At 39.6% G+C, this 26,920-nt stretch overlaps 3 protein-coding genes across 6 annotated transcripts in view; 2 read left to right on the plus strand and 1 right to left on the minus strand.

Annotated features, from left to right (window-relative positions):
• Positions 1-8,027, plus strand: mboat4 (membrane bound O-acyltransferase domain containing 4). 3 transcript variants are annotated; one of them, XM_085295146.1, is made up of 3 exons: positions 1-219; positions 4,298-4,522; positions 5,769-8,027. In XM_085295146.1, exons 1-3 carry the CDS (start codon positions 98-100, stop codon positions 6,715-6,717), a joined length of 1,296 nt encoding a protein of 431 aa, XP_085151272.1. In that variant the 5' UTR covers positions 1-97; the 3' UTR covers positions 6,718-8,027. The 3 variants fall into 3 exon arrangements, 1 of the variants encoding a protein (XP_085151272.1); XR_014894689.1 differs by lacking the exons at positions 4,298-4,522; positions 5,769-8,027 and adding exons at positions 660-789; positions 1,541-3,057 and having other exon boundaries at positions 102-219; XR_014894690.1 differs by lacking the exons at positions 1-219; positions 4,298-4,522; positions 5,769-8,027 and adding exons at positions 245-789; positions 1,582-3,057.
• On the minus strand, positions 4,700-13,323 carry LOC146562899 (4-hydroxybenzoate polyprenyltransferase, mitochondrial-like). Of its 2 annotated transcripts, XM_085295150.1 has the most exons (6): positions 11,736-13,323; positions 10,178-10,509; positions 9,260-9,426; positions 8,961-9,082; positions 8,390-8,578; positions 4,700-8,278 (listed from the first exon to the last, which is right to left on the minus strand). In XM_085295150.1, the coding sequence occupies exons 1-5, from the start codon at positions 11,945-11,947 to the stop codon at positions 8,554-8,556; spliced, it is 858 nt and encodes a 285-aa protein (XP_085151276.1). In that variant the 5' UTR covers positions 11,948-13,323; the 3' UTR covers positions 4,700-8,278; positions 8,390-8,553. The 2 variants fall into 2 exon arrangements, with proteins under 2 accessions (XP_085151276.1, XP_085151277.1); XM_085295151.1 differs by lacking the exon at positions 11,736-13,323 and having other exon boundaries at positions 10,178-10,562.
• LOC146562900 (uncharacterized) overlaps positions 13,010-26,920 on the plus strand; it is a 15,432-nt gene continuing 1,521 nt past the window's right edge. Inside the window, exons 1-8 of the mRNA XM_085295152.1 lie at positions 13,010-13,098; positions 13,414-13,478; positions 13,564-17,063; positions 17,173-17,429; positions 18,790-18,932; positions 19,037-19,116; positions 21,405-22,015; positions 22,163-25,563. Of these exons, the coding sequence (XP_085151278.1) occupies positions 13,469-13,478; positions 13,564-17,063; positions 17,173-17,429; positions 18,790-18,932; positions 19,037-19,116; positions 21,405-22,015; positions 22,163-25,563 (8,002 nt within the window). The 5' untranslated portion in view covers positions 13,010-13,098; positions 13,414-13,468. The remainder of the gene's footprint in view (positions 13,099-13,413; positions 13,479-13,563; positions 17,064-17,172; positions 17,430-18,789; positions 18,933-19,036; positions 19,117-21,404; positions 22,016-22,162; positions 25,564-26,920) is intronic.

Raw genomic sequence — 26,920 nt, forward strand, 5'->3', positions numbered from 1 at the left:
ATAAAACAAATATTTTACCTACGTTTGATAGCAGCAGCATCAAATCTCTACTGTGCTTGCCTGAGTTCAACTGTGGTATTCAGCCTGAAATGCAGACATGGGCTCGATCGGCTGGTCGTGGGAGCAACATCGTTTTTTAATGTATCAATGTCTTTCACTTCCATTTGCTTTCTTATTTTATTTTCTTGCAAAACGGGGGCATCTATCCTTGACATACAGGTATGTACAGTATAATTATGGCCTATGAGTCCACTGATTGATTGCATCATACAATGATCTGTACTACACTGTAATCCCAAAAGTTATTTGCATTCAAATGGTTTAGCTATAATCACTGATGGTAATTAATTTTCTTTGTAAAACTAAAATCATATAACTGTGTCAGACAGAACTCATTGGTGGAAGCTTTTTGCACTTAACCTATATTGTTTTGCATGTGATGCACTAAAATGAATACATTTAACATGGTCCTTTCTATTTTAAGTTTATTCTAATAAATAGTTTAAGTTCAATTTTTTATAAGAGAATAAGTTTTAAACTCAACACTCAAATAATAAAAGTAAATTTGATGTTTACTGATCATGTTTAGTTGAAAGCACTTTCACTATTTTTAAGTTTTTGTTGCCCCTCCCATATTTTTCCCGGCACTGGAACCGAAGAGACGTCTGGACTTGTTTGTCAGGAAAAATTAAGACAAGTCGTTTTTGGTGGTTTTGCCTGGGATTGGACATGTTTGTTTCAGTCTACAGTCGATAGGGAGTACTTTTCCTCAAACCTCCACGCACACTGGTGAGTTAAATCTTTTTATTTCAACTTTAAGCAAAAATAGTTGCATGTTACATTACGCAAATGTGCACGCTAATTCAATCTACAGTGAACCCTCGTTTACCGCGGGGGTTACGTCCCAAAAACAACCCGCAATAAGTGAAATCCGCAAAGTAGTGAAAATTATTTATTATAAATGTTTTAAGGCTGTAACCCTCACAGCCTTAACCCCTGCTCATGCGTAATGGTTCTAGCATCTTCCTCGTCCATCCAAACCGCGCGGTTCCATTGTGTGATGTGAGCACATCCAAACCGTGTTCAGGGTTAGCCCGGGTCCGGACTCCGGCCCCGGTCAGAGGAGGAGGACCAGAGCACGGCCGGGCACCTCCAGCCGTTCACACGGACAAATAAACCTGTCATTATTCTCTGCACAGCCGAGCTCTGACACTCAGCCCCTCGCTGAGGCTCGAGGGGCTGAACACCGCTCCTCTGCACCTGTACGGCCTCTCGTAAAGTTTACTTTATTAACATGTGCGCCGCTGCAGCGCCATTCTCTTTACGGGTTGCTGCCTTATCAACATTGAAGAATGGGTCAAATGCAGAGGACAAACTTCATTATACAGTTGTATGATGACAATAAGCCTTACAGATTCCCCACATTTTCCTGTTTTTATTTTATTTTATTTGAACAATTAACTTGTACTTAAATAATAAACAACATTTATAGAAATACAATACTTTGACCTTTTATACTTGTGTTACTCTCCACCAACAGGTTAACTCACAGTTCCCCCCCCCCCCCTCCCCCCTCTGTAGAATGCTGCTGATGGTGACCTTGAAATCCCAATAGGAATCATCTTCAATGGTGAAAACGGAAGTCCAGAGCAAGAACTGAACCCCTGCCAGCTGGGGATCCTTCTAGAGGGCAATGTGGTAATGGATTCCATCTGCAGTCTTCCTTTGGCAATGTGTCTCCTGTTTGGACTGACTTGTGCACTCCACTTGGAGTACCCAAAGTGCATGAAGAATACATTCCTGTTTATCCAGCAGATTATGCTGAATCTGGGACGAAACGATCCTCCTCCAAAACTCCAAAGGCTAAAAAATGAGCTTTCAATGTGTGCATAGATACATTGAATGTTCACTCTTCATTGAGCAGCTTTTTCTCAAGTTCAGGAAGTCATTATTGTGTTTGTAATTGTCTTTTTTTGTTTTTAGTGGATGGCAAAACCAGGGCTTAAAGGAGTAGTTCACTGATTTTACATACTGAGATATGTTCTTACCTTAGCTTTGAAGAGTTGATGCATACCTGTCTTGTCTTTGTGCGAGAGAAAGGCTCTCCCATGTATTCCAACTACCTCCACTTTTTGCTCCTTTTAGAAGCTACCGAGCTCCTCCACGTTTTCCCTATTTATGTAAAATTACATGAAAGGTTACACTATCTAAGTTTAGATTCACTAAATTTAATGTATAGATTTTTTAAGCCGATAAAAAGAGGCACTATATTACAAGCGCGCAGTAACCCTAGTGCACTCTGGAGCATAGACTGAGTTACTGGGGGGATGAAGAAGTGCTCCTACAGTGTTATTACACCTTGTAATATAGTACCCCTTCTTATCGGCTTAGAAAATCCACACGTTAAATTTAGTTAAACTAAACTTGGAGAGTGTCACTTTTCATGTAATTTTACATAAATAGGGAAAACATGGGGGAGCTCGGTAGCTTCGAAAAGGAGCAAAAAGTGGAGGTATTTGGAATATATGGGAGAGGCTTTGCTCCATTTGCATGACTGAGGGCACGCACAAAGACAAGACTGGTACACATCAACTCGTCAAAGCTAAGGTAAGAACATATCTTATTATGTAAAATCAGTGAACTATTCCTTTAATTTCATTGTCTCGCTGGGGCCATTCCTTATTCCATAGTTTTTATTTTTCCAAGTTAAAATATTTGTGAAAACAAGTTTTACTGTTACAACTTGTTACCCAGAGTGTCGCACCAAAGTTCTTTACTTGTGATACACAGTTTTATCTGTTTAAAAGGATTGTTTTAAAGAAAATGTTTTATTGGAAGTCCAATTGTGCAAACAAAAAACTTACTGTTCAAAAAAAACTACCTCAGAGACCACAAATAAATTCTTGTCAAAAAGTGGCTAGGAACAACTGAAATATTGTGTTTGTTTCTGAAAGAAATGTCTTCTAAGAAGCACCATGTGTAAAAATTGGAATACTGTTCAAAGGAAAACAAAAGTCTTGTTTTGTTATAAATAAAGTAGAAAACAAAAACAAAAAACACTTTAGTGGTCTTTGGTTTTGAGTGTGTTTGCCTTGACATATTAAGTTTTAGTAATAATAATACATTTAATTAAAAGACGCTTTTAATTAAACACTACGCAAAAAAGTGAGTTTTGTAATATTAGCACCACTTAAACAATTTAGTTTTTTCTATTAATATTAAGTTAACTGTACTTAAACAAATTATTTTTGAAATATTGAATACTTAAACACTTTAGGTAGCGATGACTCAATATAGTAAATTGTGACAATTTTACTTTTAAGTTTACTTGACTAAATCAGTTAATTTTTTGTTTTGGGTTGATTACTCAAATCATTTGAAGGGAATCGGTTTCCTCAAACGATTTAAGTGTATTGAACTTATCCGGGTTTACATATACAAACACTGTAACATCTGGATTGTAAATACTATCAAATGGATCACATATTTGAGTAAACATATCATTTGGTGTTTTTTTAACTATATGAATCAGTGTGTGTGTGTGTGTGTGTATCTATCTATATATATAGATATATAGATATATAGATATATACACTCATACACACAAATCTTACTCTTTAGCCATTTTATTTGTTATGTTTTTGGTTTAAGGTGAGAAAATGTTACAAAAGGACATTAAATTTTTGACATCATCAGCTGAAAGAAATTTAGCTTATAGTGATACATTGCATGTCAAAAGAAAAACTGTATCATCAAACTAGAGAAGCTGCCACCTGAAATAAATTATTTGGTATTTACTAAACAAAAAAAACACTGATTAACTGGCCAATCATTGTAGTTTTAGTATTCAGGATGGTCTAAGGAACTTGTAAAGAAAAGTGTCTGAACTTCTTTAAGTTGCTTGAGGATGTTTCATCCGAGAAGCTTCTTCAGTTCTCGGTTCAAATGGTGGAGTACCATATTTAAGCCCTGTGGGAGTGTCCCCCCCAAGAGGGACAATGGACCCCTTATGATCCTTTGCACAATCAGCCAAAGTTTCAGGTGAGCTCATTGTAAAATGTAGCCCCACCCTTTCCTGAGGTCAAAAACTTTGGCTGATTGTGACCCACACCCGTTTTCACATCTTGGCTTCATGTGATTAGGCAGATTAGGGTTTAAATCTGGGAAGCTCCACCATTTGACTCTAAAAATGAATGTTTCTCAGATGAGAGGTGAAACGTATTCAAACAACTTAAAGCTCCTTAGACTACAATGACCTGGATGACTGAGAACCTTCAGCATGATTTCCCCTCTATAGGTACCTGTTTGTTTCTGCTGGAGGTAGTGTCCTGGCAGTCTTCACGATGGGCATCTACAGCACCCTCCTGTTCACCTCCACACTTGCCTTTGTTCTACTCGTGTGCTGTGTGGATCACAGCTGTATCCACACCTGGGCATTTGTTATGCAGATGTTGTGGCAAACCTTCTGGCACCTACTTATACAGTACAGGGAATACTACCTGCACGAACGAGTCAGCATCAGGTATTAATCTTGATTTCACTCTGCCATTACAAATTACATAAACATATGGGACAGTTTTCATGCTATATCCTCCGAACCTTTCGTAAGTGAATATTCTCTAGGGTGTACAGATGTATGAATCAAGCCTGTTCAGAGTTAGGATGTTGTATAAAATATAAATAATGCAGCATGCAGTGATTTGTATGGTATCTCTATGGTATTTATTTTAAAAAAATATTTAAAACCCCTCTCTCTTCTATAACAAGTTACAGAAAGTTGGCACCTTTAAAAAGAATGAGGACCTGTGACCAGAGCAGTACATTTTTGGATACTTTAAGAAGGTGCAGTTCATGCTTAGCACATATTTCAAAATCAAGTATCCGTGATGGTATCCAGGCATCCATTACCTTCAAAGGTATCACTAATGCTTAATAGTATCTACTAGGTTTAGAACAACAGAGACAACGGCTTTTTTAAGAAAGATCATATTTACATAAGAAAGAACACATTTGCATCATGAAATTAGAAATATAACAATGTAGAACATAAAATCGTCATTTGAATTTAGTACCAAATCACAAAAGTGAGGTCTTTAAGTTGTAAGGCAATGACCCTACAGTATTAGAGAGAAAACCACAACAATCAGATGATACCCTATGGGCAAAGCACTTGGTGATGGTGGGAAGGTAACCCTCCCTTTTAACAGGAAGAAGCCTCCAGGGAGGGACAGATGTCTGCCACAACGGTTGGGAGATGAGGTGAAACTCCTGAGCAATTTATCTTGCTCTTTCAATTATATAAGCTATGTTCTGATCTTTGATAGGATTAGAACACAGCACAGTCCCTTCAGTTTTCAAACGCGTACAGGGTTGTAAACACAGTGGCAAAAATGTTCCTAATCACACTTTTGTGAAATATGTCAAACTCAAAACGACCATGTGTTTTTCAATAAAACAATCTGTTGCTTGAAGCATTCAACCACATCACGTGGTTTTAGCAGCCTGTTGACTTTGTTTCGTTTCCAAGAATTGTTATGTTGTTGCCTAACCTTTCAGATGCCGTTTCCAAGAATCAACTTTGTGTGATCACAGCTCTAGAACAGCTAATGTACTAAAAAGACTCTGATATGAATGTCAGAGGCCATTTCTTCACCATTATAGATGAACTCTTAGCCTAAGTTAGACATAATGTTTTTACATCTAAAGTAAAAACATTATATGTATACAGATATCCTATTTAATCACAGCAATATCTCTTTCACTTTCAGACTGTTCTTGGCAGTGTCCACTTTGATGCTGCTCACACAGAGAATCACCTCTGTGTCTTTGGACCTTCAGGAGAAACGAGTCGTACTGACACCATCCAAAAGGCAGACTTGTGTCACGCTTCTCCCTCTTATCAGCTACATCCTCAATTTTACCACACTGCTTGGTGGTCCTTTGGGTTCCTATGGACAATTCATTACTCTAATGGAGGGGATCAACCTCACCTCGCCACCCAGTCCTCTAGGTGTAGTTTTCCTAAAGCTGATGCAAGTATTAATGCTAGAGTGGGTTAGATTTTATCTTGTCTTTTTTCTGAAACATCTTATCCATGATTTCAACCCTGGCATCCTCTATGGCATCCTGTCGACCTGGTGTCTTGGACTGGTTTTAAGAATACAGTATTACTCTCACTGGAAGATCAGCGAATGCCTCAATAACGCAGCAGGGTTTGGCTTTTGGGAAGATTCATCTGGGGACTATTTCTCCAAATGGAGCGGACTATCCGATGGGGACTTCTGGACCACTGAGGCATCGATATGCATGTCACAGTTTGCTCGTCGCTGGAACGCCACAACAGCTTCATGGCTGCGTAGACTAGTTTATGCAAGGCACAAACACTTCCCACTGCTCATGTGCTTTGGTTTTTCACTGTGGTGGCACGGTTTACATTTAGGACACTTTGTGGGGTTTTTCACCTGGGCAGCAACAGTGAAAGCAGACCATCATATTCACAGGAACCTTCTCCCAAATATTACACCGACACAGAGAAAAATCTACACTTTTGTAAACTGGATAAACACTCAAATGATTGTTACCTGCATTGTTATAGCGGTAGAATTTAGAAATTCGTCTGGTTTGAGACTTTTATCCAAAACATACATAGGTCTTTTTCCACTTGTTAATATAATCCTGCACTTTATCGTTTTAAACCTCAATTCACTAGAACAGTAGTCAAACAAAGATATATTATTAAAGCAAAAAGAACGTTGACTTTGGCTTCAGGAACATAACATATAACTGGGCTTAGATTATAACACTTTCTACGTTTCAGATGCAATTATAAAACTCTAATTACACCCCTACCTCTTCTATATGAATTAAGAGGGTAAGTAGCAGCCACATGCTGTTAATCAAAAAACAAAAGCAAAAGCAAATGTGATCACCTCTATGAAAGCGGTTGTTTCAGCGGTTTCTGGGTCGGAGCATTCAGATGTAATATGGGCTACATCTCAGACTCTCATGGCAGTACAATTTTGACTGAACAGTTGTGGCTTGTTTGCCAGAAGAAAAATCTCTTTCTAAAAAGAAAGCAGCAGTTTAGGTTTGCCAAGTTTCAACTGAATGACACACAAGAAAAAAAACCAAAAAAAAAAACCCAACATGGCCATAATGCACAGAACTACGTTTGGCAAAAACCAAAACACAGGATGCCGAGGACCTGGACACCTTATATTCACTGAGTCGACCTTCAACTCTTCTGTATACTGAAGTACTTTAGAGTCAAATGTGAGGCCATCTGTGTGACAGCTAAAGTTTTGCCAAAAGTGGGTTGTACAACAGGACAATGATCCCAAGCACACCTGCAAATCTACAACAGAATGGCTAAAAAAAGAAACACATCAAAGTGTTGCAATTGACTGGTTAAAGTCCAGTCCTCAACCTGATTGAATTGCTGTGGTGGGACCTTAAGAAACTTTTGCATAAACAAATGCCTGCAAATATCGAGCTGAAGCAACACTAAAGAAGAGTGGGCCGAAATTCCTCTACAACAATGTAAGGAACTGATAAACTCATAGAGAAAATGATTAAGTTATTGCAACTAAACATACCTTCTATATTGGAAGATGTACTTAGTTTTTCACTGGACTGGATGTAAATGAATTCTCTTTCAAATTTGTTTAAAAGTTTTAGAGTACTGAAACATCATGGGTGAGAGCAGTCTCATGTTGCAAAAGCACTATAAAAACCAGTAAAGTCTGCAGATCTACATGCCGACTCTCACCAAAGTCCTATAATTAATAACTGGAAGTGGTTTCTGACACATAAGCACAGGTAAAGTGGGTAAATGCTGCCTGGCCAGAATAAAAACAAAGAGCACCAATGTCAACCAGTGACTTATGAAGGATGTCGCGCAAAGACCCAGATATTTATGTGTTTTATGGACCAAAACACAGTAATGAGGCCACTGGCGTACAGTACATTCATCAGGTAGGAGGAATCATACTGCTCCCTGGTGGTCAAACTTATTGCAGCAATTTCAATTTAGATTTGCTGGCATTTTTGAAAATACATAAGTTGTTAAAAGAGTGCTTCTCATAAAAAACAAAACACACAAATGTAATAAAACATCGTCTCTAATTATATGAAGGCTTGTTCATTTCTTCAGAGTCTGTCTTTATTCTTTCCACAAATTCCTGACAACAATACCTAAAAACAACAACAGTCCAAGGTTTCTGTTTGAAACAAACTTTTTCCAGCAGTCTTCTGGTTTGTTGATGTCTAATGTGTAAATCTACGAGAGAAGAAAATAAATATACTTCAATGGAAAACCTAATCTTAAAACACATGAATCTGTGCATGTTTCTCATTTAAATGTTGTATTAAAGTTGACCATGATCCTCACCTGGTTTGTCAGGTGCATTGCTATACCGGTGAGTACAGCATAGTAAGGGAGAGTCTGTTCAGCATTGACCCCAGCTAATACCAGTCCAGACATCATGGCCACAACGAAGCCACTCAGCCAGGGTTTGGTTTGCTCCTGGAACCTCAGTGCAGTAGATTTGACTCCTACTTTGATGTCATCCTCCTTATCCTATTTATGAAAGACAAAACAACACGAGGTCACAGTCAATCAAGGTCCCTACTGTAACACGGGACACATTAATCTCATGTTCACCTCAAAGAAAAACATCAGTAAACACAGTAAACTGCAACCCCTTAAACTGCATTTCTTAAATATAAAGGAACAGCTACCATGTACTCACAGTTTAAACTGAATAAATAATTACTTTTAGTTACACTATGAAAATTAACACACTGTAGTAATATTGTGATCCAGTTCAACTGTTGCACTGATTTTTTTTTCTCATGACTCGGAGGATTTAATCTAACCTATATACCTGTTCCTATTCTTCTATTTATATTTTCCTAATAAAATGTCATTAATGTTCATACATAAAATTGATTCTGAGTACCTGTAATAGTTGAGACACAAAAGAACCCCAAGTGCAAGCGAGAGCTGCCCTCCCAGGAAGACCAGCGCCTGCATTCGAGAAATCTCTCCTGATGCGATTGGTCGAGAGGCTGTGTGGGACACCTGCGCAAAAACACAAACACTTTCAATTTATCAGAGCTGAAAAATAAAGAAACACTTTGAGCAGTGACAGTGACACAGGTAAGTCTAACGTCTGCTTAGAAATGGAGGTTTTATTTACTTTATTGCAAAAACGTCCTGTTCTTTGTTTGGAGTCAGCTGTAAGAAAATCTCATTTACTTTTTTGTCGAAGTCTTTGTCCCACATGTCATTGATGGTGCAGCCGGCCCCTCTCATGAGAAGAGCACCTGTACCAAACAGTGTGAGCATGCCCAGATCTGGGAAGCATCCAGGGTTAGCAGCCAGAGCAATGCTCCATGTACAGGGGAGGTACAGCAGCCATGTCCCTATGATTAAAAGGCAATGAATTTCAAGGGAATTAAACAAGGAAGTAAGATAAGAACAGAAACAAAGCCCACAAAGAGATGAATGTGCAGCCAATAGCTACATTAATCTGGTGGCATTTTAAATGTGGTTTGGTTTTAGATGCATCTGTGCAGTGACACTGAAAAAATGCAGGGGCAAGATATTTTAGACTCATTGTCTTACACAGTAATTACATAAGAGTTTTACAGTTTGGTAGGATTCTTTCAAAGAACAATTTTAACAATTATTATCTACATCATGAGTTAGGGCTACATGCTTACAAAGATGCTTCCCTGTTAGTGCCAGTTAATAGCTCTACAAGGTCAAAGATGATGTGCTTATTTTAGCCATTTGTTTTCTGAAGACTGTATTAATGTTATATAGCTTCTTGTTTTGTTCTGTTTTGTTAACATGGTGAAAATGCTGCTAAAAATCGTTCTGGGCTTAAAGAGTGCATGTTTGGAATAAAGTCAAAATTCTGCAATATTCTAGATATCAATATTTTTCTTTTAAACTGACACAGATAAAAATCATTGCATAGCAGAAAATGAATGTGTAGACATGGTCATAATGACCTGCTGAAGTTAAACCTGAGTACATGAGCTTGCTTTGTCACAGTAGGAAGGAAAAACTCCCTTTTAACAGGGAGGGACGGCTATCTGTCGCGACTGGTTGGGGTGAGCGAATGAAGACACGACAACCCAACAATGTGATGTTCATATAAGTACAAACCTATAGGTTTGTCCAGCCTCATCAGCCGGAGGTACGGTTGGACGTGTACTGGTGCTGAATTTACTATAGTAGCAGCTGATAAACTGAACCGTCTTCTCCCGTTTTGCTGTGTTTCAAGAAGTCTTATTGATGACCAGATTGCAGATTGGTTCTTAGGCTTTCTCTTCCACACACGGGAGTCTGAGGGGGGCCCATCTCCAGCCTGTATCCCTTCCTTCTGGATGAAGCAGGTAGAAAGACATCGATAACAAGCTCCATGGTGGATCCTTTTCAGAGTGCTCAAAGCTAGCTTGGCTGTGAACATGGTGTCTCTGCACTCATAAAGATCACCCCTGCACACACAGAAGCAGAAAGACACATGCAAACGAAGGTTAAACAAATACATTTGGTACAGCTGAAACAACCTGACTGTTTTAGCTGTTTAGGTAAGACACTGCACACACCTACATGAGACAAGCTGGTGTTACAGTAACAAGGCTAAGCTATCACTGAAAATATAATGAATGCTACCAACACACTTGCTAACTCTAGTGTGATATAACGCCAAAGCAAGCTTACAATGAAGGTTACAATAGAGAATATACCGATTTTAAAAAGACCAAACACTGGACAGATGACAACCACATCAATACTTCCCTGCTGGGTCGTCATTGGTCGTCTCTTCTTTGAGGCTGACAGACAAGTTGGAGGACCAGCGCCTCCAACTGGTGTGGAGTGTGCATCACAATTTCCTTACTGGTTAAATAAAAACCAGGTCTCACACTAACTAGTTTTTATTTTTTATTATGGCAGCTCCATATTCAGCATTCTTTATCCAGTATATCCACTTTGCCTCCTCTGCACATGTACAAACAATCAGTAAGTTGGTTTTATTCGTTTTTGTGGTTTCTTTTGCAATCCTCAATGGGAAATAGCTACAGAGGTCACTTTCTGTCAACCATATGTATGCAATAATATAAATAATATTCAGCTTAATGGAAGCTTTTATATGCCAATAGTTTTTTTAATAGCAGTGTTTTGTTAGTTTATCTAACACTGCTTCACCTAAGGCGTTCTTAACAATTGCCTGTTTCTTTCTTTTTTTGCACTTATTAAGGAAAAAGCACCCATGCTTTTTTGGTTAAAACCATATGTTGGAAAACCTCTTTGAACAAGCCCTGTAAGTCTACTTCACTTATTTTGTTCTTGTTAACATACAAAACAACCATGGAGTAGTAGTCAGTGTAAACTGATCGGATCCTAGAAATTTATTTCTGTTCATCTGGACCCAGCGTTTAGTAGAAACATTTTATCACTTATCTATGTGACTTCTTCAGTTTCAGCCGACTGCAGGCTTCACCAACTTTACAAACAATACGGCTGCATAATGACTAAAATAACACCAATCAGCCAGAAGCTTAGTTTCAATAAAAAAAAATTCAAAGTGAGAAATAAAATAAATAAGTTCTAAACAGATTCTTAAATTTACTTGTCAAGACAGGGTAGGGCTGTGGAATATGCAACATTATTGCATATGCAAAAAACATGTGACAAATGTAAGCAGCGTTACAACTGAAACCTCACTGCTCTTGCTGAACAGTGCTGCACAGGGCCCTGTTCCAAAGGACTTCGGAGTTGACGTAAAGCGGCGATGTATGTCGGCAACCTTCCGATTACAAGGCGAACTCCCAACTCTTGAGCCACGATCGCCCCAAAGACTACAATGAGAATAGAAACAGAGCAGTGTGGCTGGTTAAGTGGTGCAGTTGATAATGAAAAACATGCTTTCATTTTGTACTTTTTTAGTATGAGTACTATTCATTGTGAGATGAGGAATGGCTGCATTCACTGCATTATAAGATCGTGAAAGATAAACTCTTAAGCCCCTTCTCGTTTGAGAGATGGTCGTTCCTTTTTTACACAAACGGCCTCCTGCTTAAAGCAGGATATCTGCCTCGAAAGGATTTGCGCATCATGAACATATAAAGAGTGAATTTGAAACATATTGAGCAAAAACTGCTGTGAAGATGTGATATGTGACACAAATCTAGATCCTTTAATTTTCCCTAGAATGTTTTAGCTTTCATCTTGTTGTAAAAGCCAGACCCTCTGCAAAAGTCTGCAACATCAGTATAAAATTTCTCTGGGATACCAAGGTGATATTGGTAAAACAAAGCTTTTCTTGCTTTCTTTGTGACCTGTGCAGCTCAGCAAGCATCGTCACTGCAAGCACGTGGCCAACTGCCTGCGATAGAAACCGAGCCTGAAAAAAGGATTTCTGTTATAAGTTTTTAATAACAATAGCGCCCATTTATTTAAATATGCGGTGCTATATAACACTTACAGTATGGAGGATTTGTTAATACCTTTCATTGGACATTATAATACCTATATCGCCGGCCATAGAAACAGAAAACAACACCATCACAAAAACAGAAAAGACTTTTAAAAGGGGGGCTTGGCGTTAAGGTATGAAATCTACGTACTTCCGGTTACTGTTTCCCCAGATTTCACAATGAACTAAGCGTGGAAGTAAAAAAAACAACAACAAAAAACTCCATACGTTTTCGTGAATATTAACAAACACATATTTTTTTTTTTATCAAATTGATAAAATTAAAAAAAATACAATCAAGAAATCCTAGTTCGTATTAAACCAAAATATCCTGTCGTTATATCGAATCTCGTGTAACTGCTGGTAAATAACATTATAACTGATATTTTAATTACTTACACAGCGGAGGTAGTTTTCAGGTAGTTTTATTTTGAAGGGTTGGTGAATTCTACGGAAGTGAAGATGTTTTGTTGCGGTGGGGGAAGCACAGGCCAGGGAGAGTCACACACGCTTGAAAAATGGCGGAAACGTGCTCCGTGTTCACGCGACTTCCAGCAGCGGTTCAAAACGGTGCCTCCTAAGCCTTGTCCTGTTTTTGTGTGCATGCGTGAGTAAAAACCTTGCGTGCATCGCGCACTTTAGCGAGTTGCACATCTCGGCATTTTGTTAAAATAGGTAGGATCTGTTTATTCGGTTGACTCGTTTTACGTCTCCTTCCTGTTGAATATGCTACACTGAAAGTTAAATAGAGGTGTTGAGTTCTTTGTGCTGCCATATTTAAAGATAATATTAGCAAAGCGTACAATCTCGCTCTCTCTAAGTATTCACTTGTGCGTTTAACTTAATAACGGGTAACGAAGTAGCGTCGGATTATGTTGTGCTGCTTCTGTGCCTTGAGAAAAATAATAATCTGTTTTTTCAGTTGTCTAGGTGTGTCACTTAATGTGTAAGGCTGTGGGTTAAAAGAGGCATGCAAGATGGAAAACGGTATGTATCACAGAGGTATGCAACGTCTTTGTGAATAGATACTGACCTATGCTGATCTATACTGGTCTGTTGCCTGCCCCCTCAGATACAGTGGAGTGCTCCACCTCTGGCCACATCAAGCAAGTCATCAGCCAAGCAGTCACTGAAGAATCCCAAGTCGAGGCTTTCCATTGTAGTCACTGTGTGCTGATCTTCGAATCCAAGGTGTACCTTTTTGAACACCTTTACAAGGTGCATGGCCTCAATACAGAAATTTCTCTCAGAGAGGCTGGTTTATCCCCTGGGACTGACAAAGCCAACACAGAGAGCAGCAGTTCAGGAGATAATTTTAAATGCCAGAAGTGTGATTTTAAAGCTTGTAGTTGGGATGGTTTAAGTGAACACGAGGAACTGTGTCACAAAACTTCAGAAAATCCTAACGTGTCAGGAGGTGTCATCATTTCAGAAAACCTCGACAGCACTTTAAGTGTCATTTCAGCAAACCAGAACAATGAAGCTGCAGGAACATCGGAAGATCCATCAGTTCTTTCAGATATTTCTACCTCAGAAGCAAACTGCACATTAAAGGACCTGAAAATTTTGCAGGAATCTCCTTCAAGCTCCTGTCCAAACAGTAGTGGTGTGTTTAAAGTCACAGCAAAGTCTGTGATAGATATCACCGGAAGTAAGTCGTACCCTTTTTTGCACACTGACTTGACTACTGATTTGACTAAAACTCCGGAACAATTCAGAAAGGAAACTGTTCCTGACAGTGCTGTGAAGAGATCCAGTGGTAAAAGTTTAAAAGGTCATCCTGTCAAAAAAGCCAAGTTGGATAACGAAGAGATGCTCACGGAAAATGAAAATAGACAACAGTCATCCAGCAGCGAAGTCAGCGAAGATGAAGACGAGGCAGACGCGGCAAAAGTGTATTCTTGTAAACATTGTGACTACAGTGACGTAGGCATCAGGCGAATTTCTGCCCATTATCAAAGTGACCACCCTTATATCAGATACAATTCTGTCTACATTCAGGACGCAAGTGATCACAGTGCCACCTTTCGTTGCTTGGAGTGTCCAGTTGAGTTTTTAAGCACAGCTGACCTCAAGAGGCACTACTTGGAAAATCATCCAGATGCCCCAGATGTATTTGCCATGAAATCATGTGGCCTCAGTTTGGTTTTCAAATGCTTTCTTTGTAAATTTACTATCAATCTATTGAAGTCTTTGAAAGAACATTACAAGGCAAAGCATGCAACATATGAAGTGGAGAATTCCTTATTGTTCTGCAGATATTCAATGTCTGAATGCCAAGAGGAATCGTCTCAGCTGAGTCTAGATGTTCACTACCAAAAAAGCCACCCAGATGAAGTAATCACATTAGATAAAATCAAACAGTCCGCTTGTCCCACATCACATGCAGCATCAGAGATGACATCTGAGAAGTGTTCAGATTCTGTGATTGTAGTAGATCATTCAGAGACCACACCAGAAGCCTGTAAGAATCGTTCAGAATCTTCCCAAACCACGAAAGGGGAATCTTCGAAGTTTCCAACAAAATCCAGTAATGAAATTACTACTGGACTGGACATTTCCTCATCCAGTTTACCAAATGAAACATTTTACTGCCAGTTCTGCAGTTACACAAGTACCAAGGTTAAGAGTATCCTTGGTCATCACTATGCAAAACATTCTATGGATGCACCAATAGGTACTGATGATGTCCTAGGGTACAGTGCTGAGATGCAGAAACGTCAGAGTGAATCTAAGATGTCAAAAAGTCCTTCATCTTCCCAATTTAATACTAGTAAACAAGTGAAGATGTGTAGGGAAAAAGAAGATCTGTATAAGGAGGATTACACAGCAGATGCCTCAGAAACAGGAGAGAGACAGAACAAGTCCTACGCATGTCCAGAAAACTTGTTTTACTGCCACAAATGCAACTTTGGAAATCCATCTGTAAAAGGAGTAATTAACCATCAGGCTAAGGTTCATCGAAAGTGTAATTCCAGCACTAAGTGTGTTCTTGAATATACAGCTTTAATCCATGATGAAATCAGGAAAGCAAATGCAAAGGATTCCTCTTCTTCCCGTCTACCTCCTCCTATAATAAATGAAGGTGAAGAAAAAGCATTTTTTTGCCACTTTTGTAACTACAGGCATAGTACTTTGGATCACGTAATGCACCATTACAGCAGAATACATCATGGATTTAAGGCGAAGACTTCAGAAGTCCTTCTGCATACATCTAAGATCCACAATCAGGCACAGAAATCTCTTCTAACATCCACTCAAAATGAAGAAGCTGCTCAGGAAATCCTCAAGCTGAAAATGAAAAAGAAAAAAACAAGGAAGCATTCAAAGTCTTTGGTCATTTCAGCAACACCCTCAGTGACAACCCCACACAGAAAGAGGTCCCTGAACTGTTACGCATGCGCATACAAAACTGACGTGATATATGCTCTGAAGACGCATTTAAGGAAAATTCACAAAGTAAAGCGTACAGTCACAGATATTTTAAGATATTATTTTAGACAAGGATTATTAGAGCCCGGCTATTATTGTGAATTCTGTGTTTTCAGACATGAAAAAGCTGCAGCAGTTTATGAGCACTACGAGGAACGCCACCTAGGACGTGTCCCCTGCGTTGAGTATGTAAGTTTTCAGTTATATGTCGGTCCTGGAATGGTCCATTGTAAAAAGAAGAAGCCTGATCTAGAGCAGAGTGGAGGCAATGGCACTGAAAACAGATTGCTATCCCAAAGATACGGACAAAATAGAGCTGGTTTGTCTTGCAAAAGATGCTCTTTTAAATCTAAATCTTTGTCAGATCTGGCACACCATTACCGAATGGTTCATCCTTTGAGTGCAAAACTTTCCAAGAAAACAAGCGCAAGCTGGCGGGTGGAAGACCAAAGTGACAGACCCGGCTCATTGTCCTCCAAAGTGTTCAAGTGCCTTTACTGCTCTGCAAATTTTAATAGCAAAAAGGGTCTCCACACTCACTGTGGATTGAAACACCCGGAAGCTGTAATTGAAAGATATGAACAAGAACAAAAACCAGAACAGCAGCTCCAAAAATGTCTGCATAAGACATTGAAGTCTAGCATAACAGCAGAAAAAAGCAGCAACAAACAGTTGTACAAGTGCCAGATGTGCACCTATAAAGGACGATATCAATACCTCCAGCGCCACTACAAAAATACTCACAAATTGGATGCAGTCAGTATTTACAAACTTCTTGAGAAATATAATAAGCGTAAATGGAACTCTCCCAGCAACGTACTTAAATCAGGCAACAGCACAAAGGTTAAATGTTTGAAATGTCCAGAATTAACATTCAAGTCGTCGCAGCTGCTCATTGACCACTATAGTACTTTTCACCGCTCAGAGTGGAAATTGGACTTTACTGTGTTGTCACTAGGATCGAAGACAATGAAAACCACAGGGGTTTACAAATGTGACCACTGCAACACACAATTAAATGGGATTAGAAAGTTGTGTTATCACATGGATCGCCACAGAGCAAGGATGCTAAAGAAGGCCAAGGCTGCGCAGAGAAAGGAGTCGCTTATTAGCACAACACTAGAGCAAGAATCCAGCGAGGTAAGTTGACGCTGTAATTCCTGTCTACGCTCTTTGTCTTCTGATCTACTCGTGTTATTTGACCATTACTGTGATTTTTTTTTTTTTTTTTTTTTTTTTTTTTTCCCAGCCCTGCAGGCAAGATGAAATGACCACATTGGAAACTGTGAACGAGGTTAATCGTTGGAACGGGACACGAGTACAGAGCGCCGCTACATCAGAACTCTCTGATGTACAGCAGCCAGAACTAGAATCGAATGGAGACAAACACACGTGTAAACAGTGCGGCCGGATGTTTATGTCATTGAAAGGCTTGCATTCCCATGAGCACAGCCACGCAGCCATCAAGAAACTGGACAATAGCTCCACATCTGGATTAAAACACAAGTAAGAACTTTGGGCTTTTTTTATTGTTAAAAACTAAACTAAAAAAAAGTATTGATAATAGACAAATTTAAGCTCATATATTAAAGCAGTCACACCATTTTGCCACGCTTTTTTCTTCTTCTTCTTCTTGTGGGCTCACTTAAAAAGTAACATAGCCAAATGGAAATTTTAACAGTTGGTCTTGTTTAGTCTGAAAAAGTACAGTGCCTATCTGGGTATTGGAAAACCTTTGCAGAAAAGCTTCTTTATCTCAAGATTTAAAAAAAATATATATATATATTTTTTTTATGTAAATATTAGGGCTGCTCAATTAATCGAATTTTAATCACGATTACGATCTGGGCTTTAAACAATCATTAAAAATGACTGAGCCGATTATTAGCCCCTCCCTCGTGCTTTACTCTCGCGCTGCTCCGTGTGGCAAATCGAGCGCACCTCTCTGCATTTCGAACACGTGTCACAACAATTAAGAGGACCCGAGGGAAGCTCCGAAAGCTAAGCAGAAGTTATTTGGAGAGGAGAGTGACTGCTGTTGGTTGAAAAGAGAGGTAAAAAAAAAACTTCAGTGGTGTGGAAACATTATGGGTTGGCGGAGTCAGACGTGGATCAAGTAGACATAGTGTGTAAACTTTGCTACAGTGTCGTAGCTGCACCACAGAGCAACACTGCAAAGTTCACTAAACATAGATGTTTACATTTTTCATTTATTTTTTATATTGCAAACATTTGCACTGTTATCAGTATTTGCACACTATTTTATATTATTTTTTGACAATCTTTAAAGTCATTATTCAATACATTGTTATTGTTAAATAAATATCGTCAAATAATCGAGATCTCAATTTCAGTGAAAATAATTGTGATTATAATTTTTGCCATAATCGAGCAGCCCTAGTAAATATTCGTTTTCACATTTGTTTTAAATGTTGCATTTATTCTCGCATTTGCATTCAGGATGAGTAATAATTGATACTTTTAATTCTGCATCATCACACATGCGCAGGATCTGACTAGTTTCTATAGTCAGGTGACATAATGCATTCCTGGTTTGCCTCAAGCAGGAGACACAAATCCCTTTGGGGTGGCATCGGGAAGAGAACCTGGCATAAAAGTGTGCTAAATCAAACATGCCGCGCTATCTGCTGTTTGGACCCTTTTTGAAGAAGAAGCTTCTTTTATTCAAATTTAGACATTGTTGTCAATTATTTTAAATGTATGGGAATAACTTGGATGAGTTTTATGAGGTATTTGACTTGACAGACATCTTGAATTTGTCATTTCTACTCATTACTCAACACGAGTTGTCACCAAACACCGACAGATTTGCAATGTTATCACTGATTTCTCCTGTTGTCATTAGGAAAACTCTGGAAATGCACATGGAGACGGGTCACTCTACCTGCCAGTCAAAGCCTACTCATCAGAAGGACCTCTGCTGCCCTTTCTGTCTGTACCAAACTAAGAACAAGAACAACATGATTGATCACATTGTCTTGCATCGTGGTATGTTGGAGCATTTGCAGGATTTGTAGGAACGTGTTCTGCTTTCCGATACCTGACGCTGTCACATAAGCATTCCCTTTTTTCCTTTTTTTTTTTCTTTACAGGGGAACGTGTAGTGCCAATAGAGGTTCGTCGCCCCAAGCTGTCACGTTGCCATCAAGGCATCATCTTTGGGTCAAAAAAGGTATTCTCTTTAACTGATGGGCGGACGGTGCTTTTGTTCTACACACTGCTGTCATAACCATGAAGATCTAGAAAATCAAGAGAAAATGAAGTTGAATGAAGAATTAAGTTATTTAAGCCTATAAAAAATGTAAACAGCAATTAGATGTCAGATGTCAACATGTCTGGTATTTGAAGGGAGTAGCCAACGAAAGAGAGTGGGAGCATACATCCTAAAAATATGAATAGATATATAAATTAACATAAAGAATTCATCAGAATGACATTTTTAAATGTCAACCATGTATCTTGTTTAATAGCACTGCATCACTTTCACAAGCTACATATAGACAGTGGACTTACTTTTGCAAAAGAATGGTTTTATTCACATATCACATTGGCTACAGAGACATTGGCACTGGGCCATTTGATTCCTTTAGTCTGAATGTTTTTGTAGTCCAAAAACTTTGCCACAAATCGGTTTAATATTGATTAAGGTTGCACCTAATGGAGTGATGCAGTGCATATCCTACCCCAATTCCTTGGCTATTAAAAAGTGCTACATTTACAGGGATTAAACCATAAGTAATGTCAAAGATGGACATGGACAACTACTGTGACACGATCCGTTGGTTTCTGAAATTGTGTTTTGATGCCCCAAGATTAGCATTTTCACCACAACCATCTTAGTTTCAAAGTAGGGCTGGGCGATATGGCCTAAAATCCATATCACGGTATAATTTGAAGCATGTGCGGTAACGATATATATCAGGATATATTCTTTTCTTCTGTATAACGTATTTTACACACTATAAGGCACACTTAAAATCCTTTAATTTTCTCAAAAATCGACAGTGTGCCTTATGTATGAATTCTGGTTGTGCTTACTGACCTCAAACCGATTTTGTGTTACACGGTGCGTAGAAATCAAAAAATGTTTTAGTACGACTTTGGAGAGCTATGAAAGCGCACCGCTTGATGGATTGCCGGAGCATTACGGCTGCCGTAGTCAGGAGCCTTGCGGAGTAATCCAAAACTCCGTCCACTTCAGGTCCCAAAGTCAAACACTGCAGCGTCACTGAGAGTTACAAACTATCGCAATTCTTTCATCTTTAATAAAATGATCAGCGTTTCTGCTCTACCAGGTGTAACAATTAAGTTTAACATCCAGGCATCCATGAAAACAGAATCTATTAAATTGAATGGAGTTAGAAGTTAGCAGGAAATTTGCTCGCTAGCTTCCACCTAAACATCATATAGCATGTTCTGACTGAGAGATTTCTGAAAAAATTTAAATGTACAGCTCTGCTATCACTTCCAACATAAATGAAGACAGAAAACTAAACAGCAATGACATTTGTAAGGTTACTGAAGTTGGGCTAGCTGGTATATAATGATGTCCTACGTGATTGCTAGCGACACAGCTACGTTAGCATAACATTAGCACAGTGAAGCGGAAGGATGAATGCCAACTTTTTCCCACTCGATAAAAGTTAACGTGAGGGTTTCTAGTGGTTAGGGACAAATGCAATTGCATGGCAGGATGCTGTAAACGGACCAAACTTCAGTCAGGAGAACAACTGAGATAATCCATCCACAATACGAGGTTAGTCATTAATATACTGCAACAACATGGGAATATAGCAGCTGCGAGAGAATTCAGCATTAATGAATCAATGGGACGGAAGTGGAGGAGTGGGGTTTTTGGCTATCCCCATATTCCAAAAGTGCTTTGTCTCTTTGCTATTACTGTCGCTCAGTAAAAATTGCAGATGATGTTGTTTTTAGTCGCTGCAATGCTTTCAACCAAAACAGGCGCAGCTTGATGACACCATCAACATACGCTATCGCGGTAGAGCGGTATAGTCAAAATCTCTACCGTTGGCCAAATTTATATCGTTTCTACCGTATACCGTTTATACCGCCCACTTCTATTTCAAAGAATAAGTTGTGGTGAGAAGGAGAGGGGCTGACAGTGAAACTGCTATCTCTATGCAGTAAGCAGACAAAAGATAATCCAACATTTTTAAGCAATTTAAACATGATTTGCAAAATAGTTGTAGTAATGTTTTATTCAGTATGCTTCCAAAATCAGTGACTAAGCCCATAAACTCACAAGGAAAGTGTTTACTATGTCATGTCTGTCTTCCCATAAACTATAGGACTGGGAGTCTTATCTCAACCCCATAACTCCAAGTGTATTATATTGGATAAATGAGTTTTTGAGGCTTCCACATCATCAGTGCCCCACCCCAATATAATGTGATGGAAAAGTGTATCATAATTTGGACCTTGATTCTGTCTATGCAGGTCATGAAGAATCATGAACTCGTGGGTCAGGGGAGCCTTGATCAGCTGGAGGCAAGCATTGATAATGTGCCAGTAACAGAAGAAGAAGAGGAACATTTGTCTAACATGGACCAGCTAGATAAGGAGAGAGAAGATGTAGAAATGGAGGACCTTTTTGCAGACTGTGATGAGGTTCCGCAAGCTGAGAACCTGGAAGAAAACTATACCACAGAGAAAAGTGCACTCCAGATCAGGGAATGCCAGGAAACCAACGGAGAAAGTCCTGGCCAGACTTCCGAATCAGACATTCAACATGAAAATGCCAAACCAAACTCTACTGTCCAAAAAGAGCTGCAAAAACAAGCGGAGCTTGTGCTGCTAGAGACTGCAAGAGAACAGGAGACAGGAAATGTGGAACAAAGTGTAACAGAAGTGAAAATTACAGATACCCCATGTGAGGATTACGGCGATCCAGAGGAAGAGAGGCAGACAAATGAAAACCAAGCCCAACCTGAATTCACAGAATCTGGAGACAAACAACAAATGGAGACAGGAAATGTGGAACAAAGTGTAACAGAAGTGAAAATTACAGATACCCCATGTGAGGATTACGGCGATCCAGAGGAAGAGAGGCAGACAAATGAAAACCACGTCCAACCTGAATTCACAGAATCTGGAGACAAACAACAAATAGAGACAGGAAATGTGGAACAAAGTGTAACAGAAGTGAAAATTACAGATACCCCATGTGAGGATTACGGCGATCCAGAGGAAGAGAGGCAGACAAATGAAAACCACGTCCAACCTGAATTCACAGAATCTGGAGACAAACAACAAATGGAGACAGGAAATGTGGAACAAAGTGTAACAGAAGTGAAAATTACAGATACCCCATGTGAGGATTACGGCGATCCAGAGGAAGAGAGACAGACAAATGAAAACCAAGCCCAACCTGAATTCACAGAATCTGGAGACAAACAACAAATGGAGACAGGAAATGTGGAACAAAGTGTAACAGAAGTGAAAATTACAGATACCCCATGTGAGGATTACGGCGATCCAGAGGAAGAGAGGCAGACAAATGAAAACCAAGCCCAACCTGAATTCACAGAATCTGGAGACAAACAACAAATGGAGACAGGAAATGTGGAACAAAGTGTAACAGAAGTGAAAATTACAGATACCCCATGTGAGGATTACGGCGATCCAGAGGAAGAGAGGCAGACAAATGAAAACCAAGTCCAACCTGAATTCACAGAATCTGGAGACAAACAACAAATGGAGACAGGAAATGTGGAACAAAGTGTAACAGAAGTGAAAATTACAGATACCCCATGTGAGGATTACGGCGATCCAGAGGAAGAGAGGCAGACAAATGAAAACCAAGCCCAACCTGAATTCACAGAATCTGGAGACAAACAACAAATGGAGACAGGAAATGTGGAACAAAGTGTAACAGAAGTGAAAATTACAGATACCCCATGTGAGGATTACGGCGATCCAGAGGAAGAGAGGCAGACAAATGAAAACCACGTCCAACCTGAATTCACAGAATCTGGAGACAAACAACAAATGGAGACAGGAAATGTGGAACAAAGTGTAACAGAAGTGAAATCTACAGATACCCCATGTGAGGATTACGGCGATCCAGAGGAAGAGAGGCAGACAAATGAAAACCAAGCCCAACCTGAATTCACAGAATCTGGAGACAAACAAAAAATGGAGACAGGAAATGTGGAACAAAGTGTAACAGAAGTGAAAATTACAGATACCCCATGTGAGGATTACGGCGATCCAGAGGAAGAGAGGCAGACAAATGAAAACCAAGCCCAACCTGAATTCACAGAATCTGGAGACAAACAACAAATGGAGACAGGAAATGTGGAACAAAGTGTAACAGAAGTGAAAATTACAGATACCCCATGTGAGGATTACGGCGATCCAGAGGAAGAGAGGCAGACAAATGAAAACCAAGTCCAACCTGAATTCACAGAATCTGGAGACAAACAACAAATGGAGACAGGAAATGTGGAACAAAGTGTAACAGAAGTGAAAATTACAGATACCCCATGTGAGGATTACGGCGATCCAGAGGAAGAGAGGCAGACAAATGAAAACCAAGCCCAACCTGAATTCACAGAATCTGGAGACAAACAACAAATGGAGACAGGAAATGTGGAACAAAGTGTAACAGAAGTGAAAATTACAGATACCCCATGTGAGGATTACGGCGATCCAGAGGAAGAGAGGCAGACAAATGAAAACCACGTCCAACCTGAATTCACAGAATCTGGAGACAAACAACAAATGGAGACAGGAAATGTGGAACAAAGTGTAACAGAAGTGAAAATTACAGATACCCCATGTGAGGATTACGGCGATCCAGAGGAAGAGAGGCAGACAAATGAAAACCAAGCCCAACCTGAATTCACAGAATCTGGAGACAAACAAAAAATGGAGACAGGAAATGTGGAACAAAGTGTAACAGAAGTGAAAATTACAGATACCCCATGTGAGGATTACGGCGATCCAGAGGAAGAGAGGCAGACAAATGAAAACCAAGCCCAACCTGAATTCACAGAATCTGGAGACAAACAACAAATGGAGACAGGAAATGTGGAACAAAGTGTAACAGAAGTGAAAATTACAGATACCCCATGTGAGGATTACGGCGATCCAGAGGAAGAGAGGCAGACAAATGAAAACCAAGCCCAACCTGAATTCACAGAATCTGGAGACAAACAACAAATGGAGACAGGAAATGTGGAACAAAGTGTAACAGAAGTGAAAATTACAGATACCCCATGTGAGGATTACGGCGATCCAGAGGAAGAGAGGCAGACAAATGAAAACCAAGCCCAACCTGAATTCACAGAATCTGGAGACAAACAACAAATGGAGACAGGAAATGTGGAACAAAGTGTAACAGAAGTGAAAATTACAGATACCCCATGTGAGGATTACGGCGATCCAGAGGAAGAGAGGCAGACAAATGAAAACCAAGCCCAACCTGAATTCACAGAATCTGGAGACAAACAACAAATAGAGACAGGAAATGTGGAACAAAGTGTAACAGAAGTGAAAATTACAGATACCCCATGTGAGGATTACGGCGATCCAGAGGAAGAGAGGCAGACAAATGAAAACCAAGCCCAACCTGAATTCACAGAATCTGGAGACAAACAACAAATGGAGACAGGAAATGTGGAACAAAGTGTAACAGAAGTGAAAATTACAGATACCCCATGTGAGGATTACGGCGATCCAGAGGAAGAGAGGCAGACAAATGAAAACCAAGTCCAACCTGAATTCACAGAATCTGGAGACAAACAACAAATGGAGACAGGAAATGTGGAACAAAGTGTAACAGAAGTGAAAATTACAGATACCCCATGTGAGGATTACGGCGATCCAGAGGAAGAGAGGCAGACAAATGAAAACCAAGCCCAACCTGAATTCACAGAATCTGGAGACAAACAACAAATGGAGACAGAAAATGATTTCAAAGTGGATGAAGAAACACCAGCTCAAAAGCAAGACGTTAAAGCACTTGAGCATAAAACACTGAACATTGAGGCAAAGGTAGAAGATGACATACTGCGTCATATCTTACAGTTGGCCAATGATGACAGCAAGATGCATAACAAGGCAGATGAGGGTAAAACGGTCAAGATGGAGAAGGGCACTGAGGCAAGTGATATCCCATTAGCTGAAGAGAGCAACTTCCCTTTGTTCCAGAATCCAAAGAATCAAGTTGGTATAGAGGCAAATTCAGCCTTAACAAAGCTAAATGTTGCACATGTAAATAACACGAGGACAGAGGAGAGTTTAAAAATTGAAAGACATATGTTAACCCTCCCGCCCACTTGTGCACAACTTAAGATGATCACCGGCGATATTTTAGGTGTCTCGTTTACAAAATTAAAGCGGGAAGAAGTGCACACTCAGCAAATCAGTGAACAGGAACCTAAACCTTGCACAGAAATACCAGTACTTGAGGAAGAATGTCTGAAGAAGGAAGTGCACTCTCCTGAATGCTTCAAGGAGGAAGAAGAGAACGGTCCTTTCGAGCAGAACCAAGAATCTGAGATGCTCACAGAAGACGAGGAACGACACCAAGATCAGGCGCCTGGTGACCACGACGGGATGAAGGATGATGATTGTCTGCAAGAGCCTGAAGGTAAAAAGAAATTATGAGTGAATTGAAATATTAGTTTTTGTGCATTTTTGTAAGCAAAATGCAGAAGCGGTGTGGAAAAACTAAATCTTTGCGTCTATAGGATGTAAGAAGGTAAGTAACAGCCAGATGCTACAATCATCAGCAAGTATGGTGACCTCTGTAAAAACAAATTGTCTGGCAGTTCATTGATCTGATTCACATGTGTGATAAAACAATGCACAAGGTGAAGATGCTCAGACAAACCAAAGACATATATGTAGAAGAGCTACATCTGAGACTCTAAAGGCTTCAATAGCGATGTCTAGCGATACTGCAAAGCATCACGTTTGGAGAAAACCAAACAGGATAACAGCACAAGCTGTTCACCTCCACACTTGCCTTTGTTCTACTCGTGTGCTGTGTAGATCACAGCTGTATCCACACCTGGGCATTTGTTATGCAAACCTTCTGGCACCTACTTATACAGTACAGGGAATAGGGCTGCCACGATTAGTCGACTATCAAAATCATCGACGACTGATTTAATAGTCGACGCGTCGTTTGAAGCTTTGTAAGATCACAAAAGACGCAGGAATAAGTAGTAGGATTTAAGAGTGTAATAACGGACTGATACAGAAGATGGCAGCACTGCATGTACAAGGATGCCAGCTGCCGTTAAACCCCGAAGAAGAAGAAGAAGCAGTGTCCCAGAATTCATAGCGCAGCCCAGCTCAAACGGCGGCAGCTAGTTAGTTTTAATATTACTCTTATTATTCTTTCTGGGTCACAAAATAAAGGTTTAACATATGTTCAGGCGAGAATGTAGCTGTGTAAACCTCAAATATCTGCTCAGTTTATCAAGACAACCACATATTTTCAAAAGCGCTCCGACGTTTTCGGAGACGTCTGTTACCCACTAGCTCGATAGCGAGCCGGGGGCTAGGCTCACTAGTGCCCTGAGACCCACCGCTGTCTTTCGCTACTCAGGTTAAACATATATAAGTCACTTAGATAACTTAACAATGTTATTGTTTAGCTTTTTTTAGTATTTTATTTGTTCCTGAGTAAATCAGTTTGGGTGAGATTAAAGTTATAGTTTTTACATAGCTGAATAAACGTCAAGCAGACAGCTGATTATCAGAAGTGTGAGATTCTCGAGAATATACTCCAGTGTCCTGTTATATTTTAGATAGCAAGGAGTTTATTAAACTTCACCGAAACAATCTGCAAATTTCATTAAAATTTAATAAACTACCATCTTGTCTTTATTTTTAGTTAGCACAGACCTTAAACACTTAAAGCTGTAAGCTAATGGTAGTTGTATAAGAGCAGATGCTGCTGGTGCAATAAGATGTACTTTTACGTCCAGTGGACGCAT

This window comes from Mchenga conophoros, linkage group LG12 (assembly GCF_057382185.1).
Source record: "Mchenga conophoros isolate Kocher_MC1m ecotype Shallow Benthic linkage group LG12, M_conophoros_male_GT1.1, whole genome shotgun sequence".
In the NCBI taxonomy this organism is placed as follows: Eukaryota; Metazoa; Chordata; class Actinopteri; order Cichliformes; family Cichlidae; genus Mchenga; species Mchenga conophoros.

Excerpts from the sequence above, each read along its gene's own strand:
- mboat4 (XM_085295146.1), top strand. The coding sequence starts at position 98 with ATGGGCTCGATCGGCTGGTCGTGGGAGCAACATCGTTTTTTAATGTAT. Across the intron at positions 220-4,297 it reads CATCTATCCTTGACATACAG|GTACCTGTTTGTTTCTGCTG; the intron begins GTATGTACAGTA and ends TCCCCTCTATAG. Across the intron at positions 4,523-5,768 it reads CACGAACGAGTCAGCATCAG|ACTGTTCTTGGCAGTGTCCA; the intron begins GTATTAATCTTG and ends TTTCACTTTCAG.
- LOC146562899 (XM_085295150.1), bottom strand. The coding sequence starts at position 11,947 with ATGAAAGCATGTTTTTCATTATCAACTGCACCACTTAACCAGCCACAC. Across the intron at positions 9,083-9,259 it reads ACAAAGACTTCGACAAAAAA|GTGTCCCACACAGCCTCTCG; the intron begins GTAAATGAGATT and ends GTTTTTGCGCAG. Across the intron at positions 8,579-8,960 it reads TTGTGTCTCAACTATTACAG|GATAAGGAGGATGACATCAA; the intron begins GTACTCAGAATC and ends TTTCATAAATAG.